Source organism: Saimiri boliviensis, chromosome 12 (assembly GCF_048565385.1).
Source record: "Saimiri boliviensis isolate mSaiBol1 chromosome 12, mSaiBol1.pri, whole genome shotgun sequence".
NCBI lineage: Eukaryota > Metazoa > Chordata > Mammalia > Primates > Cebidae > Saimiri > Saimiri boliviensis.
In genome coordinates, this window is record NC_133460.1 from 47,984,361 (window position 1) to 48,000,055 (window position 15,695).

The 15,695-nt window shown below is 41.8% G+C and overlaps 1 protein-coding gene and 2 pseudogenes across 12 annotated transcripts in view; 2 read left to right on the forward strand and 1 right to left on the reverse strand.

Moving 5' to 3' along the window:
- The window catches only part of TET1 (tet methylcytosine dioxygenase 1), a 167,094-nt gene that overhangs the window by 127,113 nt on the left and 24,286 nt on the right, over window positions 1–15,695 (forward strand). For 9 of the 12 annotated variants that reach the window (XM_074382324.1, XM_074382325.1, XM_074382326.1 and 6 more), the window contains 3 exons: window positions 346–557; window positions 11,558–11,708; window positions 12,061–12,147. In XM_074382324.1, coding sequence (XP_074238425.1) covers window positions 346–557; window positions 11,558–11,708; window positions 12,061–12,147 — 450 coding nt within the window. The remainder of the gene's footprint in view (window positions 1–345; window positions 558–11,557; window positions 11,709–12,060; window positions 12,148–15,695) is intronic. The other 3 variants (XM_039478295.2, XM_074382333.1, XM_074382332.1) reach the window with 1 other exon arrangement.
- Window positions 4,401–7,437, forward strand: LOC141580583 (lysosomal-associated transmembrane protein 4B pseudogene; annotated as a pseudogene).
- Window positions 8,225–9,340, reverse strand: LOC120367403 (large ribosomal subunit protein eL8-like; annotated as a pseudogene).

The following is a 15,695-nucleotide window of genomic DNA, read 5'->3' on the forward strand; positions in this document are numbered from 1 at the left end:
ATCAGGTACTCTTGTGATGAGTCTCATGGTGGGAACTACTGAGGCACTGGAATGTCCTGTAGGCTTTTATCCCTTGAGAAGTAGTAACTTTAAAAAATCTAAAATATGACCGGGCATGGAGGCACATGTCTGTAATGCCAGATCTTTGGGTGGCCAAGGAGGGATGATTGCTTGAAGCTAGGAGTTTGAGACCAGCCTGGGTAACATAGTTGGACCCATGTGTTCATCAAATTTTACTAAGAAAATAAACTAAACTATAATCATGCAGAATGTTAAAAGGAATATCCATTGTATTCAAATTTGCCGTACTTGTTTTCCATAGATGTTTGCATTCTTTTTTTTCAGGTTTTGAGAAGAAGCAGTGATGAAGAAAAAGTTCTTTGTTTGGTCCGACAGCGTACAGGCCACCACTGTCCAACCGCTGTGATGGTGGTGCTCATCATGGTATGGGATGGAATCCCTCTTCCAATGGCCGACCGACTATACACAGAGCTCACTGAGAATCTAAAGTCATACAATGGGCATCCTACCGACCGAAGATGCACCCTCAATGAAAAGTAATTACATTTGTTTTATGCTGCTTTGCCATTGAGATCTCTATTACATAATGATAAAATAGTTAATTAGCTACCAACTATGTATATTATATGGGATTAACAGGATATGGGCATTGTGTAGTTAAAAAGAATGAAGATTTCTTTTTTTGTGTGTGTGTTTTTAGTAGAGATGGGGTTTCACCATGTTAACGAGGATGGTCTTGATCTCTTGACCACGTGATCCACCCACCTCGGCCTCCCAAAGTGCTGGGATTATAGTCGTGAGCCACCATGCCGGGCCGAACTTTCTTTAAAGAGTGTTTCATAGTGAGTTAAGGTCGGTTTAGATCATTCTCTTTTTAGAATATTATTTCATTCTAGAAGGAAGAATATTGCTGACCCAACTGACTTAGCTCACTTCTAGAGTCTAAAGGAAAGGGATTTTTACTTAAAGGAACAGTCTTCCACAGGAGGGTCATATCATTTTGCATTTCCTCTATTCAGTGTTAGAGAATATCTGTTTTACTATAGTCTTACCAATGATTATGTTGGCAAATGTGGGATTTTGCCAATTAAGAGAAATGACATCAGTTTGTAATTTTTGTTTTTTTTTTCTTTGAGAGGGAGTTTCCCTCTTGTTGCCCAGGCTAGAGTGCAACAGCATGATCTCAGCTCACTGCAACCTCCACCTATTGGGTTCAAGTGATTCTCCTGCCTCAGCCTCCTGAGTAGCTGGAATTACAGGCATGAGCCACCATGCCCAGCTAATTTTGTATTTTTAGTAGAGTCATGGTTTCTCCATATTGGTCAGGTTGGTCTCAAACTCTCTACCTCCGGTGATCCACCTGCCTCTGCCTTCCAAAGTGCAGGGATTATAGGTGTGCACCACCGCACCCAGCCTCAGTGTGATTTTCACTTGAATTTCTCTTACAAATAAGAATATTTTTTTCATATGATTAAGAACGATTTGGCTTTGTTCTTGTTGTTAACCACCTGTTTTTGTAGAAGATTTCTAAATTTCTCTATTTTCTCTCTGATAGAACTATTAGCTCTTAGTCTGTGATATAATTTCTAAATTCTTTTCCCAGTTTGTTGTCTTTTTCCTTTCACTATGTTATCTCCTGCAAAAGGTTTTCTTTTTAATGCAATCAAACATATCCATCTTTTTCCTTATTTGGGTCTGGATCTGGAGTGGCATTTAGGGCCTGTTTTTCTGTGACTATAAGCAAAGCAACATATGATTAAACCAATATTTTTCTCATCAGCATTGTATCAATATGGAGTGATATTCAGGAAACTGCTGTAGGTGGTTTCACTTATAATCACAGTTTCCACGAGCCTATTGACATCAAGTGAGGAATGACTATACTTGTGGAACACGTAAATTTTTGAAATTTAAATCTGTCACACATTTAAAGTCTGCTAATTATTTTATTATGTCAATATACAATGAATATTTCTTGCGTAAAGTCAATGCTCTAAAGGTTATACATATATTGTCTAATTTGTTCTTCCCAATTATTAACTAAAATAAGCAGTATTCTATTTCAGTTAATGTAGATCTAACACACCAATGAAAAGGAACCTGACAAGGCAGGGCATGGTGGCTCACACCTGTAATCCCAGCTCTTCGGGAGGCCAAGAGTTCAAAAGCCAGATGGTGCAACATAGTAAGATTCCATCTCTACAAAAATGTATTTTTTGAAAACTAACTGGGAATGCCGGGTGCAGTGGCTCACGCCTATAATCCCAGCACTTTGGGAGGCTGAGGTGGGTGGATCACAAAGTCAGGAGTTCGAGACCATCCTGGCCAATACGGTGAAACCCCATCTCTACCAAAAAAAAATATAAAAACTAGCCAGATATGGTTGTGTGCCCCTGTAGTCCCAACTACTTGGGAGGCTGAGGCAGGAGAACTGCTTTAACCCAGGAGGCGGAGGTTGCAGTGAGCCGAGTTCGTGCCACTGCACTCCAGTCTGGCCATCAGAGTGACACTTCATCTCAAAAAATAAAAAAATTAAAAAAAAAAAGAGGATATTATTCTCTTGTATATCCCCATATAATAATCAAAATCAGAAAATTTAAATTTGATAAAATACTGTGATCTCATCTTAGCTCATATTTAAATATAATCCATTTCCCAATAATGTACTTTCTGGTATTTTTCCCACGTCAATGATTCAATTAATTTAGTTATTTTGTCCTTTTGCTCCCTTAATCCTTTTTTTTCCCTCAGACTTTGTCTTTCATGACATTGAATTTTTTTTTTTTTTTTTTTGAGACAGAGTTTTGCTCTTGTTACCCAGGCTGGAGTGCAATGGCGCAATCTCAGCTCACCGCAACCTCCGCCTCCTGGGTTCAGGCAATTCTCCTGCCCCAGCCTCCTGAGTAGCTGGGATTACAGGCACGCGCCACCATGCCCAGCTAATTTTTTGTATTTTTAGTAGAGACGGGGTTTCACCATGATGAGCAGGATGGTCTCGATCTCTTGACCTCGTGATCCACCCACCACGGCCTCCCAAAGTGCTGGGATTACAGGCTTGAGCCACCGCGCCCGGCCAATATTGAAATTTTTGAAGCGAAAAGATTAATTCTGTAGACTGTTGGTCAATTTTGGTTTGTCTGTTTCTTCCCGACTCAAGTCAGGCTATCAAATACAACCTATCGCCAAACATGGTTAAAACAAAAGGGAAAATAAATGAAATTTAAAAAATGAAATATAATCTGGACTATTAAACTCAGTGCAATTTGTCCCACTATTGGTCGTGTTGACCATTTAGAATATTCTGAGGATGCTCTTTTAGATCTCACAACTTACCACATTTCCTCTGTGTTTCATTTTTTTAAAATAAGAGTATGTAGTAACTTAAAAAAATTTTTTCTCCATGTCTTTTTCAATGATATGAATACATTTCTAATCTTTCTATTTGTTGGGCAACTTTAATTTTATTCTATTCAAATTTATTTTAACCATTTTCATTCTATTTGCATCTCATTTTTTTCCTTAACAAGTTAACTATGATATTTTGTTCTTTCAAAAACCATCACCGGCCGGGCGCGGTGGCTCAAGCCTGTAATCCCAGCACTTTAGGAGGCCGAGGCGGGTGGATCACAAGGTTAGGAGATCGAGACCATCCTGGTCAACATGGTGAAACCCCGTCTCTACTAAAAATACAAAAAATTAGCTGGGCATGGTGGCGTATGCCTGTAATCCCAGCTACTCAGGAGGCTGAGGCAGGAGAATTGCCTGAACCCAGGAGGCGGAGGTTGCTGTGAGCCGAGATCATACCGTTGCACTCCAGCCTGGGTAACAAGAGCGAAACTCCGTCTCAAAAAAAAAAAAAAAAACATCACCCATCTTGGTAAGGTCTTAGGGTAAGTTAACATACCTGAGCTACTCTTCTCTTTTTTTCCTTCATATTGTCTTTTGTTGTTTTTTTTTAACTTACCGATTTCAGTTATTTCTTGAAAAAAACAGATATGGGTCTTGCAACATAGCAAGCTGGTCTTGAACATTGGGTCTTGCAACATTGCCCAAGCTGGTCTTGAACTCCGGACTTCAAGTGTTCCTCCCACCTTCAGCTTGCCCAAGTGCTGGGATTACAGGAGTGAGTCACTGCTCCTGGCCCTCCTTTATAATGTCTTTAGTGAATTTCATTGTAGTCTTTCTTATAAGCAATGTTAAGTTACATATCAGGCATTTTTCTTTTTTTTTTTTTTTTTTTTTGAGATGGAGTTTCGCTCTTTTTACTCAGGCTGGAGTGCAATGGCGCGATCTCGGCTCACCGCAACGTCCGCCTCCTGGGTTCAAGCAATTCTCCTGCCTCAGCCTCCCAAGTAGCTGGGACTACAGGCGTGCGCCACATGCCCAGCTAATTTTTGTATTTTTAGTAGAGATCGGGTTTCACCATGTTGACCAGGATGGTCTTGATCTCTTGACTTCGTGATCCACCTGCCTCAGCCTCCCAAAGTGCTGGGATTACAGGCGTGAACCACCGCACCCGGCCACATATCAGGCATTTTTCAGGCTTTCACAGTGAAAACATAAAAAGTAGATTTTACGCTCATTTTCTCTTGTCACCACCATGGAAGAAATGCTTTTCACCTTGTGCCATGAGTCTCAGGCCTCCCCAGCCAAGTGGAACTACATGTGCATTGCCATTGCGATTTCTCTTCTCCTTATTCTGATATGCGCTATGGCCACTTAAGGAGTATACAAGCAACATGCAGCCTGGATTATCACATTTTTCTGTTACCAGATCTTTGATTTTGCCCTGAACACCTTGGTTGCAATCATTGTGCTTGTTTATCCAAACTCCATTCAGGAATACATACAACAACTGCCTCCTAATTTTCCCTACAGAGATGATGTCCTATCAGTGAATCCTACCTGTTTGGTCCTTATTATCCTTCTGTTTATTAGCATTGTTTTGACTTTTAAAGGTTACTTAATTAGCTGTGTTTGGAACTGCTACCGATACATCAATGGCAGGAACTCCTCTGATGTCCTGGTTTACTTTACCAGCAATGACAATACAGTGCTGCTACCCCCGTAGGTGATGCCACTGTGAATGGTGCTGCCAAGGAGCCGCCGCCACCTTACGTGTCTGCCTAAGCGGAGCTGAGGGCAGCAGCTTTACTTTTTTGACATCTGAGCAATAGTTCTGTTATTTCACTTTTGCGATGAGCTCTCTGAGCTTGTTTGTTGCTGAAATGCTAATTTTAAAAATTTAGATGTTAGGTTGAAACCTGTACTTTTCAGCATATGCTTTACTAGAACACTGTGATAGATGAGCTGTAGAATTCTTTCTGTAGGATTTGTGGTGTAATGGGCTTCACTAACCTTCCCTAGGCACTGAAACTTCCCCCAAATCTGATGGACCCAGAGTCTGAGAAGTTCGCTTTTGTATCTGCTGGGCTCCAAAGTTAGGCAGTTAGTCACACTTTTTCTCTCTACTCCCTCTATTTTGAAAGTGTAAGGTAAAACCAAAAGTGGACAACTTTTTCTTAAGCCATTCCAGTGTAGAGAACAAACCTTATGAAAACAGGAATGTCAATTGTGTTATTATTGTTCTAATTAGGTAAATAGAAGTCCTTATATATGTATTACAATAATTTGCCCCATAGTATCCCTTATGGCTTAAGTTCAATGACAGTTTGCACTTGGTGGTAAGGGATTTTTCTCCATGGCCTAAATTAAGAACATTAGAAAGTGCCAGGCCGTGGGAGCAGTAACCATCTGATGACTGTCTGGTGCATCTGGGTCCAGAGACATGGGTGACGTACCTCGTCTGTGTTAGAGGGTGGGACGGGTGTGTTTGGCGCTGCACGGGATCTGGTGCTCCTCTCCTGGATTCACATCCCTACCCAGTGCCCGCTTTCACTAAGTGTTCTGCCCTAGCCTGGTTCAAGGAGGTCATCCAGCTGACTTTATCAAGCGGAATTGGAATATATTTGATATACATTTGGCTGACAACATAGAAAAGGGTTTTCCTCCTCCTTTCCCTCCAAGGTGCATTCTACCGCTTTGAACTTCCAAGTATACGTAGTGACCTTTTAAAATATAAACGTTTTCAGAAAAATGAAGGTTGCTTTCCTTGTATGTGCTTATTACCTTGACTACCTGAACTGCAAGGGATTTTTATATATTCATATGTTCCAAAGTCAGCAACTCTCCTCTTGGTTCATTATTGAATGTGCTATAAATGAAGCCTTTTGCAATTAAAAAGAGATTTGCCCACACACACACAAAATAGATTTTATTTCTAAATTTTTATATTATTTTCACTTTTTAAAACTAATATTTGGAGGCAGGGCATGGTGGCTCGTGCCTGTAATCCAAGCACTTTGGAGGCCAAGGTGGGTGGATCACCTGAGATCGGGAGTTCAAGACCAGCCTGACCAACAAGGTGAAACTGTCTTTAAAAATAAAAAAATTTTTTAAAACCCTAATATTTGATTTCTTTATTGTTTGTATATTTTAATCATTACATAAGTACAATATATACTATTAAGTTGTAAGCATTATGCTATTTTATTTTATTTTATTTTATTTTTGAGACGGAGTTTCACTCTTGTTACCTGGGCTGGAATGCAATGGCGCGACCTCGGCTCACAGCAACCTCCATCTCCTGGGTTCAAGCAATTCTCCTGCCTCAGCCTCCCGAGAAGCTGGGACTACAGGCGTGCGCCACCATGCCCAGCTAATTTTTGTATTTTTAGTAGAGACAGGGTTTCACCATGTTGACCAGGATGGTCTCGATCTCTTTTTTTTGAGACGGAGTTTCACTCTTGTTACCCAGGCTGGAGTGCAATGGCGCGATCTCGGCTCACCGCAACCTCCGCCTCCTGGGTTCAGGCAATTCTCCTGCCTCAGCCTCCTGAGTATCTGGGATTACAGGCACGCGCCACCATACCCAGCTAATTTTTTGGTATTTTTAGTAGAGACGGGGTTTCACCATGTTGACCAGGATGGTCTCGATCTCTTGACCTCGTGATCCACCCGTCTCGGCCTCCCAAAGTGCTGGGATTATAGGCATGAGCCACCGCGCCTGGCTTATTTTATTTATTTATTTATTTTTTTTGTTTTGTTTTGTTTTTTTTTTTTTGTTTTTTGAGACGGAGTTTCGCCCTTGTTACCCAGGCTGGAGTGCAATGGCGCGATCTCGGCTCACCGCAACCTCCGCCTCCTGGGCTCAGGCAATTCTCCTGCCTCAGCCTCCTGAGTAGCTGGGATTACAGGCACGTGCCACCATGCCCAGCTAATTTTTTGCACTTTTAGTAGAGACGGGGTTTCACCATGTTGACCAGGATGGTCTCGATCTCTCGACCTCGTGATCCACCCGCCTCGGCCTCCCAAAGTGCTGGGATTACAGGCTTGAGCCACCGCGCCCGGCCTATTTTATTTTTTACTTAATTTTTTAAATGTTATTTTTGTTCTTCCTTTCTGATGAAATTTAAAAACATGGAATTCTTTTTTTTTTTTTTTTTTTTTTTTGAGACAAAGTCTCACTCTGTCACCCAGGCTGGAGTGCAGTGGCATGATCTCAGCTCACTGCAACTTCTACCTCCCAGGTTCAAGTGATTCTCCTGCCTCAGCCTCCTGAGTAGGTGGGACTACTGACAGGCACCTGCCACCACGCCCAGCTAATTTTTTGTATTTTTAGTAGAAACGGGGTTTCACCATGTTGGCCAGGATGGTCTTGATCTCTTGACCTTGTGATCCACTCGTCTTGGCCTCCCAAAGTGCTGGGATTACAAGCGTGAGCCACTGCACCTGGCCGCAATTCTTTTTTTAACTTTTATTTTAGGTTCAGGAGTACATTTGCAGGTTTTTCTTGTAGGTAAACTCGTGTCATAGGGGTTTGCTGTGCAGCTTATTTCATCACCCAACTACTCGTATCCAGTGGTTATTTTTTCTGATCCTCTCTTTCTTCTAACCTCCATTCTCAGGTAGGCCCCAATGTCTGTTGTTCCCCTCTTTCGGTCCATGAATTCTCATCACTTAAATCCCACTTAAAGTGAGAACATGCAGTATTTCATTTTATTTCCTGTGTTAATTTGCTAAGGATAACGGCCTTTAGCTTCATTCATGTTCCCACAAAAGACACGATTGTGTTCTTTTTTTTTTTTTTTTTTGAAGGAAAATTTGCAATGTTTTATTTTTATTTTCAGAAAACAGTGTACATTTAACCCAGTTTTGTGGCAAGTTCTTTATCCTTTGCCTTTTCAAGCTTGGCAATGCGAGCCACAGACTTGGGACCCAGGACATTGCCTCCCCAGTGACGGCGGATCTCATCATATCTGTCATTGTAGTTGGTGCGGATAGCTTCCACCAGCTTAGCCAAAGCACCTTTGTCTTCCGAGTTAACGCGTGTGAAGGCGACAGTGGTGCAGGTCTTCCTGTGGACTAGACGTCCCAGTCTTGCCTTCCCCTTGATAACGCAGTAAGGGACTTCCATTTTACGATACAGGGCAGGCAAGCAGACAACGAGCTCTATGGGATCCACATCATGTGCAATCACCACCAGCTGAGCTTTCTTGTTCTCCACCAAGGTGGTGACGGTGTTAACTCCTGCTCAAAGGACAGGTGGTCTCTTAGTGGGGACGTCCCCTTTGCCAGCCGCTTTCTTCTGGGCCCAGGCCAACAGCCTCTGCTTCTTTTCTTGCTTCATCTCTGGTCTATACTTGTGGGCCGGCTCAAGCAGCTGAGTGGTGGTTTGGCGGTCCAGGGCCTGGGTGAACTGGTTAATTGCAGGGGGCACTTTCAGCCGCTTATAGAGGATGGCTCTCTGCCGCTGCAACCTGATATAGCGGGGCCATTTCACAAAGTGGGTGAGGTCTCTTTTGGGCTGGATGTCTTGTCCAGTGCCAAAATTTTTTTTTTTTTTTTTTTTTTTGAGACGGAGTTTCGCTCTTGTTACCCAGGCTGGAGTGCAATGGCGCGATCTCGGCTCACCGCAACCTCCGCCTCCTGGTTTCAGGCAATTCTCCTGCCTCAGCCTCCTGAGTAGCTGGGATTACAGGCACGCACTACCATGCCCAGCTAATTTTTTGTATTTTTAGTAGAGACGGGGTTTCACCATGTTGACCAGGATGGTCTCGATCTCTTGACCTTGTGATCCACCCGCCTCGGCCTCCCAAAGTGCTGGGATTACAGGCTTGAGCCACCGCGCCTGGCCAGTGCCAAAATTTTTAGGCCTTTTCTCAAATAGTGGATTCACCATTTTCTTGGCTTCCTGCTTCTTCACGACAGCAAGGGCCGGAGCCACCTTCTTCCCCTTGGCCTTCTTTCCTTTCGGCATCTTGGGCATTGGGAAGAGAGCGATTGTGTTCTTTTTTATGGCTGTATACTAGTCTGTGATGTATATGTACCACATTTTCTTTAATCTGTCATTGATGGGCATTTAGGTTGATTACATGTCTTTGCTATTGTGAGTAGCACTGCAGTGAACATTCACATGCATGTGTCTTTATGGTAGAATGAGTTATATTCCTTGGGATATATACCCAGTAATGGGATTGGAAAAGCATACAATTTTAGAACTACAAGAAGAATATATGCTTCTTTCATTATCATTATTACGATATAGTTTAGTTTAAGCCTTCAGAAATGCCCTAAAAGTGATACACTTAAGATTTAATTAAATGAAACCGGTTTTCTGCTCCATTTTTTCTATTATGTACTTTTTAAAGTTTTTTAAATTGATAAAATTTTTTTTTTTTTCCTGAGACAGAGTCTTGCTGTGTCACCCAGGCTGAAGTGCAGTGGCACGATCTTGGTTCACTGCAGCCTCCGACTCCTGGGTTCAAGCAGTTCTACTGCCTCAGCCTCCCGAGTAGCTGAGATTACAGGCGCCTGCCACCACACCCGGCTATTTTTTGTATTTTTAGTGGAGAGGGGTTTTCACCATGTTGGCCAGGCTTGTCTCCAACTCTTGACCTTGTGATCCACCCACCTTGGCCTCCCAAAGTGCTGGGATCACAGGCGTGAGCTGCCATGCCCTGCCGAGAAACTGTTTTTATATACAATATATATTACTTTTCAATCCTCAGGAAATTATATCAGTCTCATTTTAGATATAAAGGAGCTGAATTACAAAGAGGTAATAAGATGTTCTAACTTTCATTTGTGATAGGGAACAAATCGCGATTTATCTTTTTTTTTTTTTTTTGAGACAGTTTCACCCTGTCTCCCAGGCTGTAGTGCAGTGGCACGATCTTGGCTCACTTAAAGCCTCCAGGGTTCAAGCGATTCTCCTGCCTCAGCCTGCCATGTAGCTGGGATTACAGGTGTCCACCACTGTGCGTGACTAATTTTTGTATTTTTAATAGAGATGGGGTTGCATCATGTTGGCCAAGCTGGTCGAACTCTTGACTTCAGGTGATCCACCCACCTTGGCCTCCCAAAGTGCTGAGATTACAGGCGTGAGCCACTGTTCCTGTCCCAAATTCAGGATTTAAAAACCATGTTCTGGCCAGGTGCAGTTCCTCACACCTGTAATCCCAACACTTTGGGAGGCCGAGATGGGGAGATAACTTGAGGTCAGAAGTTTGAGATCCAACTGGTCAATCTGGTGAAACCTATTTCTACCAAAAAAAAAAAAAAAATTAGCCAGGTGTGGTGGCGCATGCCTGTAATCCCAGCTACTTGGGAGGCTAAAGCAGCAGAATCACTTGAACTTGGCAAATGGAGGTTGCATTGAGCTGAGATTGCACCACTGCATGCCAGCCTGGGTGATAGGCTGAGGCTGCATCTCAAAAAAAAAACCAAAAAACCTGGTTCTTTATTTCCTCGTCTCAGACATCTCCAGTTCAAACAAGACTGAATATTTTATATCTGTATGGTTTATTCCCATTTATTTGGATTTGCAGTCATGACCAAATATTTTCCCTAGAAATTTGGTTATAATGAAGTATAGTCCACCCTGGTCCCCTAGTCAGATACCATTTTTTTTTGTTTATTTCTTTTTATTTATTTATTTTAATTTTTTTATTTTTGTGAGACATCTTGAAAAAATAAAAGTTAGCTTTTTATTGTTAACATTAAGCTACTTTAGCCGGGCGCGGTGGCTCAAGCCTGTAATCCCAGCACTTTGGGAGGCCGAGGCGGGTGGATCACAAGGTCGAGAGATCGAAATCAACCTGGTCAACATGGTGAAACCCCGTCTCTATTAAAAATACAAAAAAAAAAAAAAAAAAAAATTAGCTGGGCATGGTGGCGCGTGCCTATAATCCCAGCTACTCAGGAGGCTGAGGCAGGAGAATTGCCTGAACCCAGGAGGCGGAGGTTGCGGTGAGCCGAGATCGCGCCATTGCACTCCAGCCTGGGTAATAAGAGCGAAACTCTGTCTCAAAAAAAAAAAAAAAAAAAGCTACTTTAAATAAGTAATTAAAATAGACAAGTGTTATAACTGGTTCTTTACCCATCTATACTCCTAAAGCTATGTGAAACTGAAATGTTCTGTCTCAGGTATTGTACTGCTTTATCAATTCACTCTCTTGTGATTATGATCTTGCAGTCGTACCTGTACTTGTCAAGGAATTGATCCAGAAACTTGTGGAGCTTCATTCTCTTTTGGCTGTTCATGGAGTATGTACTTTAATGGCTGTAAGTTTGGTAGAAGCCCAAGCCCCAGAAGATTCAGAATTGATCCAAGCTCTCCCTTACATGTAAGTGTCCTTTTTTATTCAAAATTTATTTTTGAGTTACACATTGAATATGTAAGAGCATTCCTTTAACATTTTTGAAACACTATAAAAACTAAATATTGAAAAGTAGTAATCAAATAGTAAAATTATATTTCTATTATATCAGTAAATAAATTAATTTAGACTCTTAATAAATTAGGTAAAGACTTTAGCTATCACCCCAAATTCCAATTGTTTCTGGCTTCCTCCTCTTGCTCTGCTACCCCACCCCAAAAAAATCATCATTAAAAGAACCTAGAATTTTATACCCAGCCAAAATAGGAAAAAGCCATTTACCAGCATTTCAAAGACTCAGAAAGTTTACTACCCACAGACCTACTATGAAAGAATTACTAAAGGACGTAATCCAGAAAGAAGACATGTGAAACCGGAACGAATCTGTCCGGGACACGAGGCCATGGTGAGCAAAGAAATTAGTCAAACATAGTGTTAAGTTAAATAAGTTCAATACTTATATATTTTAAATTAAAATAAGAACCTATAACTCCACACCTTTATCAGCTCTTGGGTGGGTAGGCAATGGGAGGGGGTGGGGCACCAATAGGAACTAATTATTCTAATGTGTTGTGCTTTGTTTGTGTAGTGAGGATTTATATTGATCAACTATAAGATTGGTGTCTTTTAGTCTTAAAGCAGTGACCAAGAGTAAAAAACATTTCATATTAGAAGCCACTGTACACATACATAGACAAAAGAAAATAATTAAAACAAACCTACCTGAAAACAATACTTACCTCTCTTACATGTAACAGCACTAACATAAAAATATTTAAAAATTTAATATCAATATAGTTATTGTAAGAATCTCTACGATTTATTTTTTATCATATTTCTTTTTTTCTTTCTTACTTTTTTTTCCTTTCTTTTTTTTTGAGATGGAGTTTTGCTCTTGTTGCCCAGGCTGGAGTGCACTGGCGTGACCTCAGCTCACTGCAACCTCTAACTCCCAGGTTCAAGCAGTTCTCCTGCCTCAGCCTCCCAATTAGCTGAAATTACAGGCATGCGCCACCATGCCCAGCTAATTTTGTAGTTTTAGTAGAGACGAGGTTTCACTATGTTGGCCAGGCTGGTCTCAAACTCCTGATCTCAGGTGATACACCTCGGCCTCCCAGATTGCTGGGATTACAGACATTGGCCACCTCGACTGGCCTTTATTTTTTTTTTTAGTGCTAGTTTTGACATACTAAACTGATTTCATTTCCCACTGAGTCATGACCCACTGATTGTAAAACACTGCTTGAGATGTTGTCAGAAAACATATATTTGAGATAGTGTATATTAAATTTTTTTTTTTTTTGAGACGGAGTTTTGCTCTTGCTACCCAGGCTGGAGTGCAATGGCGCGATCTCGGCTCACCGCAACCTCCGCCTCCTGGGTTCAGGCAATTCTCCTGCCTCAGCCTCCTGAGTAGCTGGGATTACAGGCACGTACCACCATGCCCAGCTAATTTTTTGTATTTTTAGTAGAGACGGGGTTTCACCATGTTGACCAGGATGGTCTCGATCTCCTAACCTCGTGATCCACCTGCCTCAGCCTCCCAAAGTGCTGGGATTACAGGCTTGAGCCACCACTCCCGGCATATTAAATTTTTTTAATGAATAGAAATAGAATTTATACCCAGCCAAAATAGGAAAAAGCCATTATTAAGGGAAACAATTCTTCTATAGGTTGGCAAAGGGAGTTTTAAAAATCATTAGCATGCAGGATAAGTAGAAAACACAAAATAGCCAGGCATGGAAACTCACACCTGTAATCCCAGCTACACAGGAAACTGAGGCAGGATTGCTTGAGCCTAGGAATTTGAGGTTACGATGTGGTGGCACACACCTGTCATCCCAGCTACTCAGGAAGCTGAGGTGGGAGGTTGGCTTGAGCCAACCAGCTCAGTTTTACTTCTAAATATTATGTGATTAAACTGTCTGTTGCTTTTTGGCTCTCTGAGCAGCACCTTGGTGGTTGGCAAGAACAAACACCTTATGAAAGGTGGCACAGAGGGAGCCAAGAAGAAAGTGCTTGACCCATTTTCTAAGAAAGATTGGTATAATGTGAAAGCACCTGCTATGTTCGATATAAGAAATACTGGAAAGACACTAGTCACCAGGACCCAAGGAATTAAAATTGCATCTGATGGCCTCAAGGGTCGTGTGTTTAATGTGAGTCTTGCTGATCTGCCAAATAATGAAGTTGCATTTAGAAAATTCAAGCTGCTGGCCGGGCGCGGTGGCTCAAGCCTGTAATCCCAGCACATTGGGAGGCCGAGGCGGGTGGATCACGAGGTCAAGAGGTCGAGACCATCCCGGTCAACATAGTGAAACCCCGTCTCTACTAAAAATACAAAAAATTAGCTGGGCATGGTGGCGCGTGCCTGTAATCCCAGCTACTCAGGAGGCTGAGGCAGGAGAATTGCCTGAACCCAGGAGGCGGAGGTTGCGGTGAGCCGAGATCGCGCCATTGCACTCCAGCCTGGGTAACAAGAGCGAAACTCTATCTCAAAAAAAAAAAAAAAAGAAAAGAAAATTCAAGCTGCTTACTGAAGATGTTCAGGGCAATAATTGCCTGATTCGCTTCCATGGCATGGCTCTTACCCATGGCAAAATGTGTTCCATGGTCAAAGTATGTCAGACGGTAACTGAAGCTCATGTCAAGACTACCAGTGCTTACTAGCTTCATCTGTTCTGTGTTGATTTTACTAAACAAAACAATAACAAAAACAACAATTGGGTGTGGAAGAACCCCTATGCTTAGCACCAACAGTTAGGCCAAATCCAGAAGATCATGATGGAAATTATGACCTGAGAAGTGCAAACAAATGACTTGAAAGAAGTAATCAGGCCGGGTGCGGTGGCTTACGCCTGTAATCCTGACACTTTGGGAGGTCGAGATGGGCGGATCACAAGGTCAAGAGATCAAGACCATCCTGGCCAACATGGTGAATCCCCGTATCTAAAAAAAACCAAAAAATAAGATAAAATAAAAAGAAAGAAGTGATCAATAAATTCATTACAGACAGGATTCAAAAAGATACAGAAAAAAATCTTGCCAACCTATCCTCTCCCTGATGTTTTCATTAGAAAAGTTAAAATGCTGAAGAAGCCTAAGTTTGAATTGGGAAAACTCATCAGCTTCTTGGTGAAGGTAGTTCTGAAAAAGCCACTGGGGCCGAAATAGGTGATAAAGTAGAATAAGCTGATGGATATGAACCATCAGTCCAAGAATATGTTGGTTTATAAATATAAGGAATCTTCAAAACGTTCATGGAAAATGCATATTATGAATAAACTATGCATGAATTTCATACTATTTTTGCACCCCCAAAAAACCTTGTACTAACTTGTAACGTCTGAATGGAGACCAGTTTGAGGCACTAAGAAGGATAAGACATCAGTTTGTAAAGTGCCTCTCTTAGAGCAACATGAATTCTGCTAAAATTGAAGCAAGAACCAACATCAAATTTGTGGTGAAGGTCTGGTGGAAGAATGATGAAGTCATTGATGCCTTATAAAAAGCTTATGGGCAATGCCCCAAAGAAATCTGCAGTTTACAAATGGATAAGTCATTTTAGGAAGGGATAGGACAATTTTGAAGATGAAGACCAGAGTGGCAAACTGTCCACTGAGTCTTGCTCATCCGGGCTTGAATGCAGTGGTGCATTCTTGGCTCACTCACTACACCTGACCTCATGTGACCTGCCTGCCTCGGCCTCTGAAAGTGCTGGATTACAGGTGTGAGCCATCCTGACCATCCAGCGTTTTAGAAGTTAAGATCGGCCCTTTCTGGCTGTTTAAGAGAAAATGTTTGGCCAAATATCAATGATAATCCCTCCTCCTTGCCAGGTGCCAAATTAATTCCTAGGTTATTTTATAAAGCTGTTTTGTTTTGTTTTGTTTTTTGAGATGGAGTTTCGCTCTTGTTGCCCAGGCTGGAGTGCAACAGCACGATCTCGGCTCA